This window comes from Triplophysa rosa, linkage group LG9 (genome assembly GCF_024868665.1).
Source record: "Triplophysa rosa linkage group LG9, Trosa_1v2, whole genome shotgun sequence".
Lineage (NCBI taxonomy): Eukaryota > Metazoa > Chordata > Actinopteri > Cypriniformes > Nemacheilidae > Triplophysa > Triplophysa rosa.
In genome coordinates this window covers 12309125-12333576 of record NC_079898.1, presented here as the reverse complement: position 1 = coordinate 12333576, position 24452 = coordinate 12309125, and the positions used below count along the sequence as shown (strand labels likewise).

General features: G+C 39.1%; 1 protein-coding gene across 1 annotated transcript in view; it reads right to left on the bottom strand.

Moving 5' to 3' along the window:
- The window catches only part of akt3a (v-akt murine thymoma viral oncogene homolog 3a), a 74439-nt gene that overhangs the window by 9630 nt on the left and 40357 nt on the right, over positions 1-24452 (bottom strand). Inside the window, exons 4-11 of the mRNA XM_057342462.1 lie at positions 13793-13918; positions 10280-10391; positions 7438-7582; positions 6293-6424; positions 5949-6014; positions 5399-5467; positions 3246-3368; positions 2093-2221 (exon numbers count right to left, since the gene is read on the bottom strand). Coding sequence (XP_057198445.1) covers positions 2093-2221; positions 3246-3368; positions 5399-5467; positions 5949-6014; positions 6293-6424; positions 7438-7582; positions 10280-10391; positions 13793-13918 — 902 coding nt within the window. The remainder of the gene's footprint in view (positions 1-2092; positions 2222-3245; positions 3369-5398; positions 5468-5948; positions 6015-6292; positions 6425-7437; positions 7583-10279; positions 10392-13792; positions 13919-24452) is intronic.

Genomic DNA, 24452 nt, shown 5'->3' with positions numbered 1-24452 from the left:
CTTATGAGCTTTCCATGACACCTGGAAACCAGCAATCATGTCATTTATTGGTTGCAAACATACTGTAGAAATGCTGTAATTACTAAACACCGTAACAGATGAAAACTCGCAGACAGATGACACACAGCTCGAGGAAAGTATTTCTGTAAATGTGTCTTTCTCATTAACACTTGAAACGTTCGGCCGGCTTCACTTCTGTAACCCTAAAGAACCTCGTCTCTTCCTCGAATTATCTTTCACACACTCCCTCTCTAATCCCCCTCTACTTTGCATCTCAGAACTTGGCTCAGGCTATGCTCTGTTATTTTTACACCAGTACGGCAGTATAGATTTCCAGGTTTCCCAGCCACCTTCTTCCAACCTTCCCCATCTGCCACCATCTGCCTCTGTTTAGCATGTACTTTTTTGTGCAATCACATACTCTTGTGAAAAATAACCAACACTCAAATCATCTCTTGGCACGGCGGCCAGGCTGAGCAAAACAAAATGTTGCGCCAAATTGTCTTCCGTACTTTTTCGAGTGGAATCTATATCCCCCTTCACTCGTGCTGCAGCCCCCGCTCGCTCGCCCTCCTTCCTATCTATAAATATGGATTTAGCAACTGCAATCTGGACATCCTGTGCACCTCTGGTTGGAAACAAAACTGAGCTGCAAACTACTGAAAGAATTAAAGTGACACTTATTCTTGCAAATGCATATGAGGTAGTTGACAAATAAACCGTACATGTGCCCTATGGTGTGACAGCTTACATTTAGAAAACAAACTGTTAATATATTACTTTATATTATTAAAATGTATATTTATTAGGGCTGTCAAACGATTAATCGTGATTAATCGCATCCAGAATAAAAGTTTGTGTTTACGTAATTTATGTCGGTGTACTTTGCTAATTCATTTTGTATTTATGAACACATACTCATAAATGCATTTATTTTAGAAACATATAAAATATAACAATTAATAAACGTTTATTTAGAATTTTAATTATTGGTAAATATAAATTAATATATTTAAATATTTCCCAAATATATAGACAAGTATGTGTATGTTTTGTGTTTATAAATACAAAATTAATATGCACTGTACGCAGATATATATTATGTAAACACAAACTTTTATTCTGGATGCGATTAATCGCGATTAATCGTTTGACAGCCCTAATATTTATATATTTTGTTTTTTCTACATTTTTGCTGTCACGCCATAGGACACATGTACGGGTTGTCAGTTATCCATATATAATGTGTTATAAGGGTATTCATAATATAGTCTTTATAATATATACTTTTTGATTTATAATATCTTTTGAAGAATAATCATAACACGGTTACAAAACGTAATACTTGCCTACTGACTTTTGTACCAACTGTATGACATTATCTTGTAGATCACTGTGCATGTACGATGTATAGTGTGCTGCACACTATTATTTCTAACAAAGTAAGATCCATTTCACTTCTTTATTAATTCTTATTTTAGTGACTTGAAATGTTATTTTAAAAAATGTTTACTGTATACTCAGTGTTTAATTTTTGTTGTGGCAACTTTCTATTACATACTTTATACACCATATTACATACGTTATTGAACTGGAGAAGCAAATTTTTAATACATTTTTAAATAAGGTGGCTCACTAAGTCCATGCGTCACATGTTGTAATGCTATGCAAACAATTTAAAGTAAAATACAGATCATTTTTCCTTAACAGGTCAAAGTATTTGTATAAGAGACAGAGACTGTACTTTTAAAATGTGTTATTTATTAAAGACTGCATTAATTAGTACCACCACCTGTATATAGCAGATGAGGAAAACTGGGCTTTTTCTCACCCCGTAAATTAGGCATTCTTGCCAACTATAGGTGTGTTCCCATTGAACACGCCATATTGGTGCATGGGAAAGATGAAATGATATAAAAGGTGCCAAGAAAACAAAGAATATCCTGATGTACAACTGTTCTTCTCGGATCAGACTCTCATGGCATTACTTGAGGGCATAAAAACTATTTTAAAATCACTGCAGAAGTGATGGTTTGCATATGTTTGAAAGTGTAGTGATGGTGCTTTAGGACATTTCTTAAGGTTGCTGTACCTCTGGTGCCAGATACTCTGGTGTTCCACAGAAGGTCTTCATGGTAGCAGCATCCGTGATCCCTTCCTTGCAGAGTCCAAAGTCTGTAATTTTGATGTGACCGTCTTTATCAAGCATTAAGTTCTCCAGCTGGGTAGAGAAGAAGAGTGTGAATTTGTTTGACTCCTTATGACTGACCATTGGCACATATCAAAGTGTGGTTAAAGGGACAGTTCACCCAAAACAAAAATTCTGTCATCATTCACTCCCCCTCAGGTGGTTCCAAATCTGTATACATTTCTTTGTTCTGATGAACACCGAGAAAGATATTTGGAAAAATGCTTGTAACCCCCCAAAAAATGTGTAGGAAAATGGTAGTCAAAAGTGCCCCAGAATGGTTTGCTTTCCTACATTCAACGAAATATCTTCTTTTGTGTTCAACAGAACAAAGATATTTATAAAGCATTTTTTCTTACTGTGGTAGTCAATGGTGGCCAAGAACTGTTTGGTTACAAGCATTCTTCCAAATATCTTTCTCCGTGTTCATCAGAACAAAGACGTTTATACAGATTTGGAACAACTTGAGGGTGAGTAAATGAGGACAGAATTTTCATTTTTGGGTGAACTTCTTCTGAAACTCCTATTCATGGCTCTCTTATTGCTTCAAACAGTATGTCTCAATTGTAATTTGAGGCTTTTTCAAATTAGAACCGACTGCTTTAATGCATAAGGGATCCCAGTTTGTTGTACATTTACTTCCCGTTTCATTACATTTACATTTATTTCTAAAACACGTGTTGCTCTTACCTAATAACTGAATTCATGAGTGAATAACTTGTAAAATTCAACTAAAAGTTGACAACTGCACAAATAATGTATTTACTCCACAGTACTGGTAAGAAACTTCCAGGCACATTAGTTTAACCTTTTCATTTTAACAGCTAAGCCGTTTGTCCAAGTTTCTTGGCACTTTCGCAACTGGCTCGGTCCAAGGCTGCAAGCAAAACACTGTGTCATCATCCACAGCCGCCAGAGTTTGATGTTTCCAAAAAATAAAGGGAAAAAGCCCCAAACTCTAGAGCTTTAATTACATTTTCAACATCCCGTGACACATGCCTGGATAAAGGCGACGGTCTCTCTAAATATACCAATTCTTTCCCCTTTTCTTGTTTACCTTGAGATCCCGGTACACTATCTTGGCAGAGTGCAGGTAGTCGAGGGCGGAAACGATCTCGGCGCCGTAGAAGCGCGTGCGGTCCTCGGAGAACACCCGTTCTCTCGACAAATGGAAAAACAGCTGCAGGGTAAACAGCAGGGACAGGATTGCAATAATTACTGATTTATTGGAGGAAATTAACACAACACAAACTGCCTCACATCGCCATATTGAGATGATAGATGGCGAGGCCCTCCGAGGACGCCCAGCGAACCCAGACAGCAGCTGGCACATCATCCCCGGCTTTCCAGAGACAGGCCGGCGCGGCCTGTTAAATCAGCATTTTAATCAATACACCAATCTTGTTAAAGGCAGCGCTGCGCGCTCACGGTCTAACGTTCCATAAAAGTGGCGGGAACGGACCTTCCCGCGCAATCATCGCTCTCGTATCTTTTTATGGAGTAATCCTGGTTCCTCTCCTCCTCCCCAGTCAAGGGTTTCTGTCAACCGCCTGGCCCTCAGCTCCACTTGAACTCGCCTTCTAGAAATTACCCACAATTCCAAGGAGGAGTTGTGCCTATTAATTGCTGTGGGATGTTTGAATACGGCTGTCCGGGGAGCGCTAACAGCTCTGCTGATCGGCTGAAGGAGGGGGGAGTGGGTGGCGCGCCGGGGCCCGGGATGGACGGGGACAGGTGTGCCTTCATCAGAGCACTGGCAGCTGTGAATGTGGCAGGGCTGAAAGGGGGATAGTGATGGGCTCAGCACAGCGTGTGGAGGTTAGGAGCTCTGGCTGGACCAGGCTAGGGGAGCAGGTGACATCGCAGGCTGAGGGAATGAGAGCGAGATTGCCGTCTCTCTGATTAAACGGCACCGTTGGTGGTGGAATTTCATTTATCTAAATATGAGCACCTCAAGATGGAACCAAGATGGCTGACATCAACAGAAGACTTCAAGGCAAAGTTTTTTCCCCAAGTATATTGTGAGGATGTAAAAACCTTTAATGAACCCAAACGCTCGTAATAAAACATTACCTTCAAAGTGTTATCAAATATGATCAATTTTAATGTTAAATACATTGATTAGATCCATCCAATTTTTTCACAGATACTTACATTTTTTCTATTTAATTGGCTACAATATAAAATGTACATTTATAATAATACTAAATATTTATAGTCCAGATTATATTCAAAATACAGCCGCGGAAAAAAATAATTTACTATTTATAGGTATGTGTTTAGGTAAAATTATTATTTTTGTTTCTTTTCTCCCACATTTTAAATAAAAATATTGTTTCTATTTACATTTATTTGCAGAAAATGGAAACTGGAGAAACAGGTCAAAGTAACAGAAAAGATGCTCTGTATTTTTTAAGACCTCAAATACTGCAAGTTCATATTCATCTTGTTTAGGAAAAGTTCAAAAAAAGTTTTAGGTGATATCGTGTATTTTTATCACAGTTTTGATGTGTCTTGTCATGCTGTCGGTCTTTTACATTGCTGTTGAATGACTTTATGTCACTCCTGAGGTTTGATTTTGGACTGCCAATGGACGGAAATGGACCCAATACATTTAGTAATGATGATTAAATGAAAATTTGGAATGGTCTCTTAATTTTTTCCACTTTTTTTTCCATTTATATTATTATTTTATTGTATAATAATTGTATTAAATAAACGATTTGTTGAATTGTGTTGTATGTTCATTTTATTAAATAAACAATTTGTTGAATGGGTCCTGTAGTTCGGTCGCATTTAAACAAACCGTATAGTACGTTGACATCTTGCGGTTGAGCTTGGTATCTGAGTCTAAAGTCAAAATGTTGGAGAGACAAGTTCAGCCAAGTAATGGTTTCTTTTGATTGTTATCAGAAATAATTTACAGGCACTCTATTGTTTGTGAATGTGTACCGGAAGTTCAGTTGTTGTCACAAAAGTGCGCATGCTCAGTAACGTTTGTTTATGTTGTTAAGATGAAACCGTCTATTGGTTGTAAATGTTATCAGTTGATTTTTACCAAAAGGATGCAAACACAAGATATCATTATGCATCATATCTAGTCTATCCACACTAGTGACAGAACAGCTACAAAAATAGCTCATCTACCAGCACAAAAGACAAAGACACAAAGACACAAAGCACGAACGCAAACTCAAAACGCACACGTACCTCTCCACCATTGACGTATTCCATCACAAAGCAAAGCCGGTCTTTCGTTTGGAATGAGTACTTCAAAGACTGAAACAGCAGGTGGAAATACACCATTAGAGGGAAAAAACAAAACGCACACAAATCTACAACAAACGCAACGTAAGAGACGCTCATCAAAACGCACGAGACGAGAACACTGCTCATCTCGAGAGAAAAAAAAGCTTGGTTTAAAACGCTTTGCTCTTTCTGGCAGGGCCCTGATGTTAACTTTGATGGCGGGTGAAGTTTACGGGGGAACACCCTGTTGAGTGACAGCTGTAAATTGTTTTGCTAAACCTGCTGTGTATATTGCGTGGCATACAACAGCATCTGGAGTGTCAGAGAAATTACCTCTCGCTGGCGACTTCTCAACAGATGCACAGCTACGTTTAGGCCGCTAATTTATTACAGTTTATTCTCTGCATTATAATGAGGCTCGAGGGAAAAGCCCATCATATATACAAAAGCACCGTAAAGCCTAAAGAGCTGCGATGAATCTGCTATGATTCAGTAGTGAACGTGCACTCACGGTTAAAAAAGGATGTCTGGTGTTTTTCAGCACTCGGCTTTCCGTGAGCGTGTGGGCCACTTCATCCTACAGGAAGAAAACAAATACAAATCAGATCTGGTGTTTTCTCATGATAAATATCCCGTCGTGAGAGAAAATTCAATAATCGCGAGCCGTGTTTTGAGTGTGCACTGTTTTGGGTCCTTGATTTCATCAGATTGTATTACAAAGAATGGAGGAAATTCTCAAAATTACAAGTGTAAAAGTATCATAAAACATAACTATAAGATCCAAATCTAGCTAATGAACAGACTATACAGTATACTGTATATGTGCTTCGAAATGAAATTGTTGATGGATCTTACCTTTGCTATAATAACCTCCTTCTTTAAAATTTTCATTGCATAATATTTCCCGCTGGCCTTCTCCCTTACAAGAATGACTTTACCGAAAGTGCCTTTCCCCAATAATTTTAAGTAGTCGAAGTCACTCATCGTCTGCAAACACGAGAAAAAAAGTGTGAAATTGTCAGACAGTCTGAAATGCAATGCCCACAATTAGTGTCTAGTTTTATATATGACTAACGTTACTCAATAAGAACATGCCCACATCTGTAGAAACACAATAGCCATCCGCTGCAGGGATTGAATCCTTCCCCTCAGAGACTCCGCTGCCACTTTACCAAACTGACATGTTGTACATTAGCTTGTTGTTTAAAAATGATGAAACTCCCAGAAACATGCTGCTTAAAAAAACATTCCTGAGAGTTTCATAATTTGCTGAAGTTGAGGCCTGTTTCACACGTCCTGCATCTGCAGCTTCAGTCTCGCTTTGTGCTCTCACACTGACAGCGGTTCTGCTGCGCAACGGCTGCGGCGGAAGGTAACGGAATATGACATGATTTTTGGGTTACTACGTTTAACACATTTTCTATAATAACGAACAGTGATTATTTAACAGTTGAGAATGGGACATAGAGAACTTTTACAAATGTTAAGGAGCAATGTGGAGATTTTAGCGACTTCTAGTGGTGAGGTTGCGAATTGCAACCAACGGTTCACTCCACTTCTCCCTTTCGAAGCACTATGGCAACTGACACAGGACTAACATTTTGTCACGTTTTCGCTTCTTTACCGAAGGAAATAATGTATTTATGAAACGTGCTCTGTAGAGCAGTTTGTCTGTTTAGGGCTACTGTAGAAACAACATGGCACATGCCATGTAAGGGGACCCGTAGTGTATGTAGATAGAAATAGCTTATTCTAAGGTAATGAAAACATAACGCTTCATTTTGTACGGTCTTTATACACCTCTGAACACATAGTTATGTATATATTATTGCATTTCTGTCAATAGATCCTCCAAAAAATTACATACTGGACCCTTAATTGAGACAGCATCACAGTTACATCAAAATGGGAATTAACGTACAAAAAACTCAGGCCCCAAATTTGATTTTGTAACAACCATGAATCCTGTTGCTATATTACGGTCAAGTGTTTGAAGGCACCTTGCGTTTGTGGTGACTAATAGACGTGTCCATCTCCTCTTCTCCCAAGTTGTCTATCTGTGAGGTGGGACTACACTGGATACGTTCCTCCTCCTGTCTTTGGAGTTTATCTGCCACCATCTGAATCGCCTCTGCCCACTCATCCCTATGGAAACACACACACACACACACACACACGTTTCTCAGAACGAAGCCATTTCTTACCAAAAAAACACTGCTTCACAAATACACCAGCGGCTTCACAAATAAACCACACAACATTGCTTAGTTGCAGCTCAATTTGTACTGATTTTAAACCACGTATGATCAGAAGCAGATACCAAACATCTGACAATGTTAACGTGACCTCTACTGAAAACATGAGGCCAGATAACGAGAGTAAATTCATGAGGCCATTTGCACTCGCTAACAATATAATCTAATGTGAGAGGGGAATCCACCCCTCGTTGAGAACACTGTCTCCCTCCATTGAGTTTTCATTTGTCGTGCCGCACAACATCTGTTGTGTAGAATCGCTGGTGCGTTCATGTTTGTGAGCATGTGTTAGTTTAATAATGATGGATTCATCTGAGCGAAGCTAGTAGTTTTTCACTGAACTTGCGTGCTTTGTCATTTGTAAGTGGGAAACGAGTTTAAAAAAGAACAGACTGAATACTTGATTCCGATTGGTCGATCACAGCATTTTTGTTAAATGATGGCTAACTGTGTTTTGTTACACTGTAGCACTGTACAAATATTGTAACAGTCATTTTTTAGCACAAATCATGTCTAATCAATGTCCATTTGTTTGTTTGTTGGGTAAGTAGCCATGTACAGTTGGAAGTTAAGGCCAAATAAACTAGCGATGCACTGATATATGGGCCAATAATCATATCGGCCATTAAAAGCAATTTTTTGGCCGATAGTTTAAAGCATCACGAAACACTAAACAACATTTGTTTAGATGTTAACAGAGTTGGTTGGGTTGCACATCATAGAAAACAATGTTACCAACTGTAAGTTATTACAGTAGAGAAAACTAGTTCATTTTGAGCTTTTCTGCCTTAAAATCCGTACGATACGATAGATAGTACATCGATGACGCGTCGGTGTCTCATAATTATTCATGAGACTGTGTTTTCTTTTCCAATGAGAAGACATTTCCCCTAATTATTCATGACAGCGCCTGGTGTGTTTCTATCTGACCCTTTAGAGAGAGGCGTTCATGGCACATGACAGCAAGCTGATGGATAAATGAAGAAATGCAGAACACTTACCAGGAGTTGCAAAAATACATATTCCAGTAATTATATATAAAAGTATGTGAAATACACTATATGCGGTATATATATGGGGGAAGGGCTTCTCCACTGAAAGTGATAAATACATGACAGTTGAAATTGTGGTGCACAGAAACAGGCGCGGATGGCCATTTGAATCTCTCGTGGGCCAGAGCTCATGTGGACCAGTACAGCTCAATGTGTCACGTTCGAAACTCAAACAGACGGAGGGTACTTCCGACCCCTGAAACGCTATTGTGAACTGACGGAAGGGGGTTTCCTGACCAGCGGAATGCGATGGCAAACAAACGGTTGGTAACCCTGTGCGACAAATGCTAGTCGCCTCGTTATAGAGCCCGTTTTCCATGCCAGTTCGAAGCCCACTCGTCATGGATGCGAGTAAGGCCGGATCAGTAGCAACCTGTTTAACTCGGGAAAGCTTTTAGAAATGGAGACAAGTGGACTTTTGGACTCGCTCATGAAGGCAGTCTTGGTCAGGAATGTGGTATCGTTACCTGAGGACTTTTCCATCTCTTCAAATGCGTCAACTGTCATATTTTATCTAGAACAGTTATACTTGCATTTTGTTAAAAATAAATACTCGTATTACATTCAGTGGTTTCTGTAATCCCGCTGTGGCTCGAAAGTGTGATTCGTGTAATGACTAATATATTTTAAGATATGGAATCGGATCACTTTCTCTCGTGCCCCTCCCACTCCTCCACTCTTCTTCTCACAGCGTTCACGACCAAGCATTTTTCAAAACGACAGTGAGGTAGACTGTAGCTGAAAAGGGGGGGTTTTATGACCCTTCAAAAACAGATTAATAAAAAAACAGATATTCAGAGCCGATATATCCTGTCCATCAAAAGAGGACAGGAAAATGTAATGAATTTCTGCTCTGTATAAAGAAAATGATAAGAAACATCACCAGTTTAAAGTTCAATATTAATAGTAATTATATGAATGAATAACATTCAGAAAGTTAAGAAATATTAATTTAATCTTCAGAATCGGTATAGACAGATATCAATCTCAATAATCGCTATCGGTATCGGTGGAGAACTTTAGCATTCGTGCATCTCTAAAATAAACCCAAACTGTCCGTGAGGGTTTTTTTAGGTAACGACTTGCTAGCTGTACATTATGTCATTATGTATGGGATACATCCATGTATCCCGTATACGGTTTTATTCATATTCTTATTCCTTTTTGAGAAAACTACAAACACCACAAACTAACCTCTAAACGTGGTAAGTTTGCAACCCCAACGCAAAGTGAAGATTCAAGAGGTTAATGCAGCTACATGTACAGGAAGGGCCTGGCGGACCCTCTCAAGGTTGTGCGGATGAATGGGTGCGGAGTGGTTTGGTGTATAATGAGCGGTTTTTGCTAATGAGAGATAAAGGCTTTGAATACAGTCTGGCGTGAGTCCAGCTACTGCCACATCTCTCCTCACATGAAGGCCTACGGTCTCTGGATCTCTGCCAGTGTGTGTCTCACATCGCTCAGAGCTCTGTATATATGTGTGTATTAGACGAAGATAAACTACACGGTGATGCTTGTTTAAAAAATCCTCTCACCTTTCTTCTGGACTGTCCACATGGAAGGTTCTCTCTATGACTGTAGTCCACTGTAGACATCTAATAATAAAAGTGTTCGGTTTTGGTCGTTCTGTTTTCATCAGCTGGCATTCTGAAACACAGAATTGAGAAGATGACAGACGGAAACGGAATTCATTTCACCTACACAACAGAAAACCTACACTTTATAAATATAGAGCGTAAATGGCAGGCTGAATTTAGCATCTGACCTGATTTCTAGAGTAAACTCAGCCTATTTCCTAACTTCAAACTCTGGCTGCGAGTGTTTGCTGTAGTGAGAGTGTTTTATTTGATAAACAGAGGGGAGCAGAGAGACCCTTGTAAAACAAATGGCCATTAGCAGAGAGGAGGCGGCAGGCGGGGGGGGGGGTATAAGATGAATGAACGAGAGGTAGATTTGCTGGAATGTGGTGCAACACCTCATATATTGCACTTGGCTCGGCACTGTGAAAATATTTGAAATTGATTAAAAAACAAAGCATGTCAAACGGCACAGGAAGAAATAAAAACTGTAAAGGAAGAAATAAATTGTCGAAGTTTCCTTACCATAACTGTACAATTTATCAGTACATACAAAGTAAATTTACTGTAAAATACGTAAAACACTTGTAAAATACTTAGAAAATTATGATTTTTGTAGGGAAAAATTAATTATAATTTATTAAATAATATAATTTTCAATGAAAAGTGCACAAGACAATACACTACTGGTTAACAGTTTTGGGACACTTGAGTGAAATGTTTCTCATTATTTAAAAAAACTTTGGATCTTAAGGTGTATGCTTAAATGTCTGAAAGTAGTTTAGTAGACAAAAATATAATTGCATAAATGTTTTGGAATGGATGACTTTGACTGAATAATGAAGAAAGAGCAGCCAATAAGAGCACAGAATAGATGGGAACTCCTTTAAAATAGTTTTAAAAGCATTTTAGGATGATACCTCAAGAAGCTGCTTGATAAAAAGACAAGAAAACATTTCTGCAAAAGTCAAAAGGTGACTACACTGAAGATGATAAAATATTTTATAAAATTTAGTTACAACATAATTCCCATAGTTCCCTTTGTTCACTTTCATAATTTTGATGAGTTTATTATTATTCTAAAATGTGGAAAAAATATGAACACAAGTGTAAAACTTTTGACCGGTAGTGTACACGCATTTTCAATAAAATGTTGTTAAAATTACATTTTTTAAGTTCACAAAATACTCCACAGTAAAAGAATGTTCCCGAAAATCCCTGTCACACATCACATCTGTCAATTTTTATGAAATCATTGTTTCTTCTTATTTAATGTTCTAATTAACCACAGCTTTTTTTTTTGTTCACCCAAAAATGAAAATTCTGTCATCATTGACACATCCTCTTGTCTTCTTTAAACCTGTATGACTTTCGTTCTTCTGCAGAACACAAAAGAAGATATTTTGAAGAATGTTGGTAACCGAACAAGAGAGGTAAGCATTGACTTGCCATTGACAATACAAATATGGTTTTGCGTCAATCCAATAAAAGTGAATGAGTAGTTACCTACATTCTTCAAAATATCTTCTTTTGTGTTCTGCAGAAGAACGAAAGTCATACAGGTTTAAAGAAGACAAGAGGAAGAGTAAATGATGACAGAATTTTCCTCTTTGGGTGAACTATCCCTTTTTTAAAGGTTTTGACAATAATTTTAACAACTAATAATGTAATGTAATTCTCAGATACTCCATGAAGTCACAGGGAATAGAGGTGGGCTGATTTTGGGGGCAATGCCCAGACGACAGGTGAAACGCAACAGCGATCAGCCCCGCCAGCCCTGTAATGAGGGCCCTCATCTGGCCAATTTCAGCCACCTCTGAATGACGGCAGAGCCTAAATTTAGAAAGGAAGGCTAATGACGACAGCACTAAGGTCACAAAGTCGTAGTTGGTACAGAGCACCAACCTGAGCAGTAGCGGCAAAAACGAGTCCCACGCTGAGTGCTGGAAAACAAGGTCACAGCAGCCAGAATGTGACACCTCAGGAGAGGAGGCAGATCTGACAATATTGTTTGCTTTGCCACATCAGATCACAGATGACGAGCATCGCTCGAAGCTAAGGAAAGCTAGCATGGCAATTAAACAGCGCAAAAGCTGAGACTTCCGCCGCTCGCACCTTGCAACATCTTTTCAAGGTTTTCTCAAGTCCAAAATAAGGTTGAGAGGTTGCCAACGCATGAAAACATCAGGCGACAAATATGACAGACAACTCTGTAGATGTTAGCGAGAACAGCTTCTCATGCAAAAAAAGGTTACGATCTTTCAACGTGGATTACAAAAACATAAGCCAGCTGTATTTACCATATAACGTTGTTGCCATCTATAGTGTGGTGCTCGTAATGAAACAACCGGTGGGTCTCACCATGCAAGGTGATTTGTCAATATGCTGCAATTACTGTTAAAAACGGCTAATTGGTGGATATGGGCTACGGTGTGTTTGGGAACAGATGCAGGCCTGGTCAGAATGTACTGGTTAGACTGGTCTGGATGAAGGCAGTCTGGTGGCAGCTCGATGCACAGAGGGTGAGAGCGATGCCATTTTACAGAGTGCATTAGGCTATCAGCCTCTCACCGCCACCTGGCTTCCCAGCTTTCTGCAACAGATGTGGCAATCCTCTCCCACTGCCAAGCGGCCCAGGCCGGATGTATGGCCACCCCTCGCTCCTCCAGCCTTTAGATTAAAACCTGGCTGGGCCTTTTGACGGATGGAGGGTTGGGAAGCCACTCGCAGCTTGTGTCCAGAAGCCAGCGCTGAGAGCAGGATATGCAATTGCACACAACGATGTGCAGCTCGAGGTCGAGTCGAGTTTCACTGCTATTTCAGAGAGGAAATGTGTGGATGCTCGCAATTCCTTTAGTTTTAGTTCAAAGATACTGTACAGTGGCTGAAGAAATCCAGTTTCGTTCTAATTATTTGATGGGTCTGAATGGTCATAAAAAAGAAAATGAGTGTGTTTTGGTGCATCTAACTAACATTTTTTAAGATAAAAATGTATAATAGACAGGTAAAACTAAACTATTCTTGAAAAGAAGGAAACAACAAATCTACTTTTGCACTGATTTATGGTGATTCATGTCTCTGTTACCTCACAAAAGGAAACACTGGACAAAATCTTTAAAGTCTTTCATCATTAAACTATTAATCGTGATGAATCGCATCCAGAATAAAAGTTTGTGTTTACATAATATGTGTCTGTGCATTAATTTTGTATTATAAACACATACACACACGTATACAGATTTAGGAAATATTTACATTTTTTTATTTATATTTACCAAGAATTTAAATTATATAAAATGTTTAATAATTGTAATATTATATATTTTTCTTAAATGTATGCATGTGTGTTTTTATAAATACAAAATTAAAATGCACAGTCCACAGACACATTATGTAAACACAAACTTTTATTCTGAATGCAATTAATCGCGATTAATCGTTTGACAGCCCTACTTTAAAGATATAACTTACTTGCAACAGAGAAGTTATTGAGCGGGTAGGGTAAATCTGCATCCTGTGGCTTTTCCTTGTATCCGATAAAGGATCCATCGGTTTTCAGCAGGAAGTAGCGAGGTCTCCAATTCTTAATATATTCACCTGAAAGAGAAGAAAAGATGAGTTATTATAATATGCAAATAAATAAGCACACAGTTTCTAACAACTTGTTTCGTTTTTCATATATTTGACCATAAGAATTTTATTTCATATACAGTACATTCTAAAAAATTTGTATAACAAAAGTAATTTCCACTAAAACCCCTTAGCGTTTTCCCTAATGTCAAAAACCGCACAGGATCAAGCCAAACATTATTAGTCTGTGTTTAACTGTTGAATTGACTTCACTTTGATTTAACACTGGGATTAAAATGTTAACATGTTTAGCACTGTTAGTCCCGATGTCAGATACTGCATCATCTGCCTAAATCCAGGGGCAGGCGTTAAAAAAAACCAAACCAGAGCTGGTGGCACCGGGTCAGTTTACAGTGAAATGTGTGGGGAAATGCACTACAGAGGGGGTAACAGAGTCCTCACAGGGGGCAGAAGAGACACCTTTAACCTTTCTACGCCAAAGCCGCAAAAAAACAACATCTGCTGAGCAGCTGGTCACGCCATGTTATCATGCAAAACTTCTGGTGCAACAGCCTGCGCTATCTAATAATAAACAGCAGGATTACAAGGGTGTCAGCATCACCACGCGGGGGGCAGAGCTGCGCGCACACACGGTGCAATAAGAGTGATAATGCACATAACATCTGCCTGCTGAGTGATGCATGCTGGATGCTGGAAACAAACACACTTGTGTTCATTTTGCTCATTTTAAATGTCTTATAGTGACTAAAGAAAATCATTTTATATCCAGAAAAATGAGTAAACATTCCTTAATATTTTGCATCGAATGTAATAAGTCAAATTAAAGAAATAATTATTAAATGCAGAAGTTTACAAACAAGAAAAGTGCTGTAAGTATAATGCTGCAGCTGGGACGCCAGAAATAATCAGTAAAATAACCTTTTTTCCTGTAAAACTACAAGGTTGTCAACTGTTTTTCTTGTAAATGTGTAGTCTTTCTTTGTTATTTGACGGTTGACGGAACATTTTTCTGGCAGCTGGGGCGTCAGAAATATACTGTAAAAATATTTTTTTAATGTAAATTTACATGTTTTTCCAGTTTTTCTTGTAAATTGAAAACTACAAAAACTGAATTACAGTTTTTTGCACATTATATGGGAAAAATCTGTAAAAAAATAACAGCAAAGTTCTGTGAAATTACGTTTTTTTGTTCTTCGTGGTTAAATGTACAGTACTTGATCAACAGATGCAATTCATACTGAATATGTCCCTATGTATACTACACTTTGAATAACTATAAAACACACTCCATCTTTTTTAAATTTAGTGCGTACTAAGAAAAGTAGAGACTTTAGACATAGATAAAGTGTATTACATGAAAAACACTTCCAAACTGTCTTGAGAATCTAATCAAAGTAAACTGACAGATGTCGCAGAATACACACATTTTCAGACATAACCGTACACAATTCTTCAATAAAACAGACCGAATTTAACCTCAGAACTGTTTAAATGAGTTCTGCTGATCTCCTATTTATTAAGATCGACAATCTGGTACGGGCTGAAGCGCAGACGCTGGAGAGTCCTCAGACATGTACTTTCTGATTCTGAACTCCTGGTAATTAGCCACGATCTTCTCTAAGTGACACATGAGCCTCGTGACAGCTCTGATCACTTTTTTCAGCAGAAGAGAAAATAAACAACATGTTCTATTTGTAACATCCACTTAAAGCATAATGACACCAGCTTCTCCTAATTAACACATCAGAGAAAAACACCTGCTCATGTTAATTTGAGGAGACGGAGGTCTTCGCCGGTATGCCTCAATAAGGACGAGGAATCGCTGGGTGGGAGGGAACAGATGAAGAGAGGCATCCGCCTTCCAATCAAACAGTATAAAAAAAGAAAAGAAAAAGATGAAGGATAGACGTGCAGAAGTGAGCCGGCAGAATGTTGGATAAATGTATCTAACGTAATATTGCCTAATAAACTTCAGGGGTTGTTGATATGTGACAGACGTGTTTTTTTACACGATGACTAGAAAAGTACAGCATTAAATACAGGTGGTCAGACACGTTGAGCTGTGGTGCTAGGGTGGGACGTATAGGTTCGATCCTGCCCCCATCTCTCTCCTTATTATAATTTCCTGTCTTTTGCTCATTTAACCTCTCTAAAGTGAGCAAATTGGTTACATTACATTACTTTTGTTGTTCAAGGATCAGTATGGACAATCATACAACATGTTTTTGCAACAGTCTGATGCTGGATCAGTCACGGTGTCTTGTTAACCAGCGTGGCGCGCAATCACTGTGCTGAAGACAGAGCCAGGGGTTGAACAGAAGGGTCTGCGTGACTAAAAGCAAATGTCGCTCGAACCCAGCCAGTGCTGTTTCATCAAACCATTTTTACTGGCTTCTCAATCGTGAAATTTGTTTCTTTAGATCCAAAACAGTAGGCGGACAGTTGGTCTGGCAGGTGTTGGTGATGCTTCTACCCTCAAGTTTCCACAGCGCTTGGTCAAAGTGAACAGTCCTATTGGTTACTATTATTACTACGCGGCAGGGCCGTAACCAACACAAGACATTGATGAGTGCACGTCCCCTACAATATTTCAAAAAGTTCAGCCGTTGATTCCTGAACGATTAAAATCTTGAATTATTCCGAAATCCTGAATATGTGGTTAAAGCGTTCCAAAAGTGGCACAGGGCTAACAAGCTTGCGGATATTACCTGACCGATTGTCTGCGAACACGCAACAGGATATCCAAAGTCCCTTCCGCCCGATTGCAATTAAGTTCCGAGTTCCAAACGGCTCCAATTGCGCAATTAAAATATCATACAGGGTGCCATTCGATTACAAGCCCAGATTAATTGTTCATTTGTCTGTGGTCTGTGACAGCCTGATGGCGGTGGGACGGGGAATTGGACGGTCTGCTTTCGAGACAGACGCGATCCTGAGCAAACTTCCCCCCCGAAACATCCCGACCACTCCTGAGACTTTCCGAAGACTCGCCGCCTCTGCCACGCTCATTCCGACGCGATGGAGCCCCGGCAGGACAGGAGGAAAAAACAAGCTCGCGGAACACGGAAAAACAAGGCCATTTGTTAATCAGCCCAAACAAGGATTTAATTTAATGCTTTGGCGGGAAGAGCTCTGCTTTGCAGATGGCTTAAAGATGGCCATGTGATGGGTGCCCTGGGACCGGCGGGCTGTCGCGTTCCAGCACACGCCGGGCACTCCAAGCGGCACCAGCTCGCCTGGGCACGAGCGCCCACAGCCGCTACAGCGCAGCCCGGGCAGCGGCACGTGGTCGGAGACGTGGGCAGCATTAGGTGGTGCGGTATGGATGGAGAGAATCGGAGGGAAAGTGCGAGGGAGGGAGAGCTGGCTGCTTGTGCCGATTGGTGTGTTTTGTTCACCATGTACAGCTTGCTGAAGGAGAGCGGCTGGAGTCACTTTGTCAGTTTGGCAGAGTTGGCCGCAGCATGAAACACTCACACTCTGACTCATTCACATTCACACACACACACAGGCACACTCTTTCTCTCCCAGCAGACAGTTGCTTTAAAAAAGTGTTGTCAAAAGTATTGCTTTTTAATCTGACCCACTAGTGCATACTGTACCATCTTGGAATTAGTAATTTTTTCAGAAGGCAATCTATCTTTGTTCATTTGCATCTTTAACTACACGTTGTCGTATAAATATGTATTCAGCTATCAGATGATAATAAATGTAATGAATTTAAGTGGAAAAGATAGCTGGAACTGACTGTAAACCGACTGGAACAGAACCACAACTGGGAAATAACCAATGCACAATATGTTTTCTATATTTAGTACTTTTATTTTACAATTATCTATGTACATTCTTATGTTACTATTTATATTATTCTTTTTAAACCTTTTTGCATTTTAACATATATTGTACGTGACTACGTATATTCATATGTTTCTATGCGTTGGTAATGTAAAGACCACTAAAGTTTCTTTTATCAGAATCTGAATTAATTGTTCTGATAGTTTTCTTGATTCAGTCTAACAAAACTTGTGACGGCTTTGTGTGAATTGCTGTAAGCAACCCATTTTATGGATGTAATACACAGTATTCGGAATATACAGTATTTTTAAATGATAAAGAATAATGAATGAAAAAGTATGTTGGGTGGGAATTTGTTCATTAAAATTGATTGGATGATTGGAGATAAATAGCAAAACGGAGCCAAACCAAACGTAAATTGATAAAACAATGGCCAAATTGATATTGATCAACATTATCCAATAGTCCACATAGCCAAAGTCATGGCAGCAAAAGGGATACACTGTTTTTAAAGAAACACACTAGAACGTTTTTTATACTACTGAACTATTGCTTCAATCTCAATAAAGTGTCCTAAAAGAATACAACGTTTCATTTACAATATGGCAGAAAATAAAAAAGTACATGTAATGTATACACTTATGAAAAACTTTCTTTCTTTGGAACAAATTAAGAACCCTTATCTTCATAATCGGTGTTGTGGCTTTGAGGCATCTATTTGCTAGTGTTCACTTAAATTGACAAAAACGCATTTTACATTTACAGTCTTTCTCTTCCCTGGAAAATGGACCAAAAATGTAAATGAATCATCTTACACTCACTCACTTTGTCCAATAAAACGCTCTCTACAATGAGAAGGTTCCTACCTCCAATACAAGCAGCACAAGTAACAAGTAAATCTTGTACATTGCTGTGATGTAAACCAAAATGTTACATCTGTTTAAAAAAGGAAGCAATGTCCTGCCCCAAATAAAACAGAAACTATATCCATGGAGTAAAAAGTAATAAATTGTCTCTGTTGGGAGAAGACATTGTGGACAATGTCAGTGACTTTCAAATGACCGCTCCTTTATGTAACTGTACTTTGTCAAACGTGACCAACACCGGGGCAGACTCAGACTTGCTAATCAGCTCCAGTGGAAAGCGATGCAGCTGTTAAGTTGTCAAATGCAATTTCAGGGCTTAACCAAGGTGGGGAGGAGTGGAGTAAAACCGACAATACGCAATTTATACTACTGCGTGTTTCTTTAAAAACGAATACGGTTAAGCCTGGCGCTTAGACTACTCCGGAGTTTTCGACCGCCGAGACTTTTGGAAACGCTGCAGACCCCGTTTTAGTTAGAAAACTCCGGGGTTGCGTTTCTGTTTAAACGGGCGAAAACGGAGACTTTAGAATACGCGGGCGTGGTTAGCCAAAATCGCTTACTGATTGGGTTTTATGCATTTCGTTTGCTTCCCTGATTCGTTAAGACTCTGTCATATAAGCCATTACGCTACCTGAAGGTGACAATGACCAGCCTCGCAAGGACCGTGTAAACAACAGGCTGCACTGAGTAAACAGATCGACACGGTGACATTACAGCAACGCGAGAGAGAATTGAGAGCTTTCAAATAGCTCACTCAGTACTGCGATGTCATCCGTCGATCGGTCTGCGAGCCATCATGTTCATTTTGTACTGGTTGGTCTGTGATTAGTAACCAACGGTCACTTTTGTATGACAGCTGTTTACATTTGTTTGCGCATGCCCAGCGTGTCTGAATGGTCATGTGACACGTGAATTTTTTTCTAAAACGCATGTCGGCAGTATAAACGAGGATCGTTTTCGTTTTAAAACACTGTTTTCGTACGACAACGGGCTAATGTAAACACCACCTTGCAAAGCTCTCGGGATGTGCTGTATTTCTGCTTGAATTGCGGGCAAGGGGTTGATCCGCTTACACAGGTCGTATCACTTTTTAAGACAGCCAGATGCAACAAGATGGATGGCGTCTGATTCGCTGTCGTCATAGCGACAGAGAAAACGTGAGGTAACAAACCGACACTATCCTGCAACAGAATGACTTCTTAAAGAGTTTAAATGCAAAATCTAATTTTGCTTTAAAGAGACAGTTCACCCAAAAATGAAACTCACCCTCAAGTCATTTACTTACCCTCAAGTCCAAACCTGTAAAAATGTATTTGTTCTGATGACAGGAATGCTTGTAACCAAACAGTTGGCCACCAGTTGGCTACCATAGCTGGAATTTTTTTAAATAAATTTCTTTGTTCTGTTGAACACAAAAGAAGATATTTTGAAGAATGCAGGAAAGAAAACAGTCATGGGAAGTGTAAACTTATTATGTGAGTGTAGTTATATTTGTGTCACAATGAATTTTCAGCATATTTTCCATACTTAGTGGAATAGTTAAACCAAATTAAAAAATGATGATTTTTAACTTACTCTCACGTTATTCAAACCTATGTCTAAATTCAGAATGATGTTTATGTGTTAGTTACCTACAATTAAGGTGAATGAGGACTGAAGCTGTCATTTTTGAACATTCTACCAAACATATACTTTTCTGTCATAAATAAATGAAGAACTTCATATTTGGGTGCACTGTCGCTTTAAATTATGTATACAACAGACAGGTAAATGAATGTTTAATCATGCCATACACATCAAGCATTAGTCTGTGTGTGTGGTGAACCTGCAGTCGTGGACGAGGCTCAGACGATTTATATGCAATCCAGGGCTGCTCAAATCAATCCACTTAACCTGAATTAGTGTCACTGGACCACAGCAGGAAAGAGTGCCTTTACGGGTGTGCATGAAGTAACCGTGACACACTGCTACTGGATGTTAGAATTATGATATGTGCAAAAGAAAAAGTACATACACATGTACAATGGCAATGAATGCCTGAAGATCTACAGTTTAGACTAGCAACTGTTTTACCTGTTTTAAATGATTTAATTTCATAATTATATAAATATATTAATAAATGTAACTATTCCGTTACCTCCACAAAGAAATAACATTCTTCATCTTCAAATAACTAACATTATAGAGACTGGGAATGAGAAGACAGCTTACGCGTACAGCAGCCAAACCTCCCCATGGCCGTTTTGTGTACAGGAGGGAATTGTCTGTTTAGGTACAGTAGGACGTCAGACAATGAGCTGCAACAGAGACGTCAGGCCAGTTTGGGGGAGATATAGGGTGCCCAGGGACAGGAAGCTCCCATGAGGCTTGCGCTGATTTCAGGCCGCCAGCTGCACACAGCTTGCCCTCCTGGTGCTGCTCTTGCCCCCCAGCTGGTGCAGAGAGCTTCAGCCCTGAGTCTGTATGGAGAGGCCATCCGCCAGCACACAAACATCACATGTACATCACACACACTCGCATGTGCAGTGTTCCATATCCACAATCTACATGTGATTCCAGTGCAAATACACTGTGCTGTGGGAAAAGTCTGACTGTCTGTCTATTAAACACGCAGAACGAGCACACAGTCCATTAGTTTACTTAGTAAAGTGAGACATTTTTTTTATAAAAATGATGCTTACTCTAAAGCACTGATTGAATTTGTGTCATATATTGTAATACATAACAAATAAACATGTATCATTGTTTCAAATAATAAAGTATAATATAACCTTATTAATGAAAAGATCATTTGATTTTTAATCAATGCTAAGCCTACTGACATAGCACATTGCATAAAGACCTAAACATAACGGCACGCTGATAACAGGTTTAGCCACTAGATGGCATTGAACTACAGACACAGTCCATTGGTTCTCATGAGTGTCTACTTGTGTGTATGTGTGAGAGAGTGTAAACTAAATGCCAAGGAGACTAGATGAATTTCACCACCTCTTATGTTTAAGAGGAATAAAAATAGCAGCAGAGCAGGTTTATTATTATACCAGATTGTGATGGGGTCAGTATGGTCACATGACAGATCACATTTTCACAAAATTATTCTCTCGACCAAAAGAATTCAAAATATCATATTTAATCTATTAAATTGCTGCTATTGGTTATATCAGATACTGACTTCTTTACAATATTATCATATGTGTCAATTGTGTCATCATTTATTCACACTTTTTACACATTTTAAACGGGTGTGATTTTCTTCTGCAAAACACAAAAGATGATATTTTGAAAAATTTTGGCAAACAAAACCCATTGGTCCCCATTGACTTCTATTGTACGGACACAAAACCCATGCAAGTCAATGGGGACCAACGTTTTTTTCCTGTATAACTTTTGTCCCCAACAAAAGTCATACAGGTTTGAAATTACAAAATGGCGTGTAAATAATAAAAAAATTATTTATATTATTTATTATTAATAATAATTTATATTATTATTATTATTTATATTATTTTTTTGTTATTATTTATAAATAACAGAATTTTAATTTCGAAGGTGAACTATTCCTTTAACACAATATCAATCATCATGTTATATCAGGGCTAATGTTAGTAACGGCTATGATGATACCCGTATGTACCTGTCCTTCATCTCTGCTTGTGTCTCCTTCATAAAACAGATATTTCATGAGATTATCAGAGGAACTGGCAGCAATTTTGATGAGTTAATCAAATATCAGCAATTGAGCTCAATACGACTATCTGTTTTACGATCTAATTTGTCTGTCATTCAAGTTAAATGGGCTACAGTGTTTAACGTCTTACAGTCTTACAGTTATCTACTGGCTGCAGTCTTGTTAAAGCATTCCCAGAATCAGAGTAAATACAAAATTGAACTGTATGGAACAAACGCACACAAACCCTATGTACAAAGGGTGTCTTTGTTGTATATGATAAAGCAACGAAACATGAAGAATTATAACTGAACCTAATGTACATTTATTGCCAATCTTCTGTTTGATTCATGAATCATTCAAAATAAGCGGCGTGAGCAACTACCAGACTGTTGCCTTGGCAGCCAGAGGTCAAGGAACAAACCTTGGTGAAAGGCGTGTCCCCCAGGAGCAAGCTGGATTATTTTACACTGTGCCATTGTGGGGCCGCATTGACGGTACGTCTGTTGGGTTGTGTGTGTGTGATGGATTAGAGAACACCAGCGTGTGTAACACTGACGACCCTTTGAAGCCAGGACAAGATCAAACGCTTTAGAAGCCGTCTTGACCAATTTTACTGGTTTAATGGTCGATTCAATTTATGAGACTGTCGCACAAAATATCAACAAGTTTCCTGAAGCCACAAACACCGATGGGATTATCATACGGTCGTTATTAATTCATTAAAACAGGACGCTCTCACAGGATGACTTACACGTTACTATACTCTCCAGGCCATTCATAATATATAGACTCCAAACAGCTGAAACTCGGGGACTATTTGAAATGTACTTATACAAAACACATTCATTTTGTGAACTTTCAAAAGCAAAAAGGTCACACTGCAAATCACGTCGCACGTCTTTTATGCTGTACAGTACATGTTGAATATTAGTTATGCTCTATCAACAGAATCTGCAGGGTGTTGTCGGAGAATTGAGTGTATTTAATTTCAAACTATTTAATTGAATAATTTCATTTAATGTCAACACCAGTATGTTAAATATTCCTTAAAAACAGTTTTGTGCCAACAAACAATGATTGCCCCACAGACTTTCAATGTAAGTGGATTTCTATCTTTTTCTTCTATCGTTTTCTTGGAAACTGACAAATGCTGTCAAGCTTGACTTGTCTTTAACCTGGAACACTCTTTAAACCACCTAAAGTGGTTTTAACTTGGTTTAAGCAATTATAAATTGCACAGTTACAAGAAACTCAACATAAAAATCTTTACTGCATCTACAGTATATAGCATAGCATATAGGGTTAAATTAGTTTGATTGGAGAGTTTTTTATATAAATTAATTTATATTTTATATTCATCTATATTGATATTCATGTGTGTGTGTGATGTTCATTTGAAATGTAAAAATGCACAAATTTTTCTGGGGTGGTTAAGTTTAGGGCATACAATATACATTTTCTACAGTATGAAACATAAAAACACATTCATTAGTAGGGTCACAATCATTGTGCAACAAAGGGCGTTGACACAGGGGCCACACACAACAGTGCGGGTCCTATATGGCTGCACCATCAGGCCAGTGGTGAACAGGTGCAAAGGCCTCCATGTGTGCACTGCCCAGCCCCAGCCCTTCTCAATGGCCATTACATGCGAGTGGCAGGGGTTGCTGCTATTATTTATTCAGCAGACCAGAGCAGGCCGCTGTGCTGGGAGACAGCTGGCAATGGGGTCCAACACAAGAAGCCCTCGTCCCTATTGTCTGTCCAGCCTTTGCTCCCACACGCCTTTAAACATGGCCTTTGTGAGGCCTCAAGCCTCTATTCTTCCAGCAACCAACATCGCCTCCCATCGCCCCTAGAGACACACACCCCAGCAGAAGTAAACAACTATCGTCCCGTCAACCCCCCCATCAGACATTACCGCACACACAATGCCAAACACACCCCGGCACTCAAGGCTAGCTGGGAGACAACCACCAGCTTTCATTGAGATCAGACCCATTCAGCTCTCTCAATGGAGTCCGGACAGATATGACACTTGAGTTCACAAACTGCTGTTTTACCCTGAGCCGCTGTTCTTGATGTGTTTGACTTTCCCCACACATGTTAATGGGAAATGCTGGATGGAGATGAGTACATGAGGAGATAAAGGGTGTGGACCGGAACAATTTATCAGACAATATTTGACTATTTGGAGGATATCAGC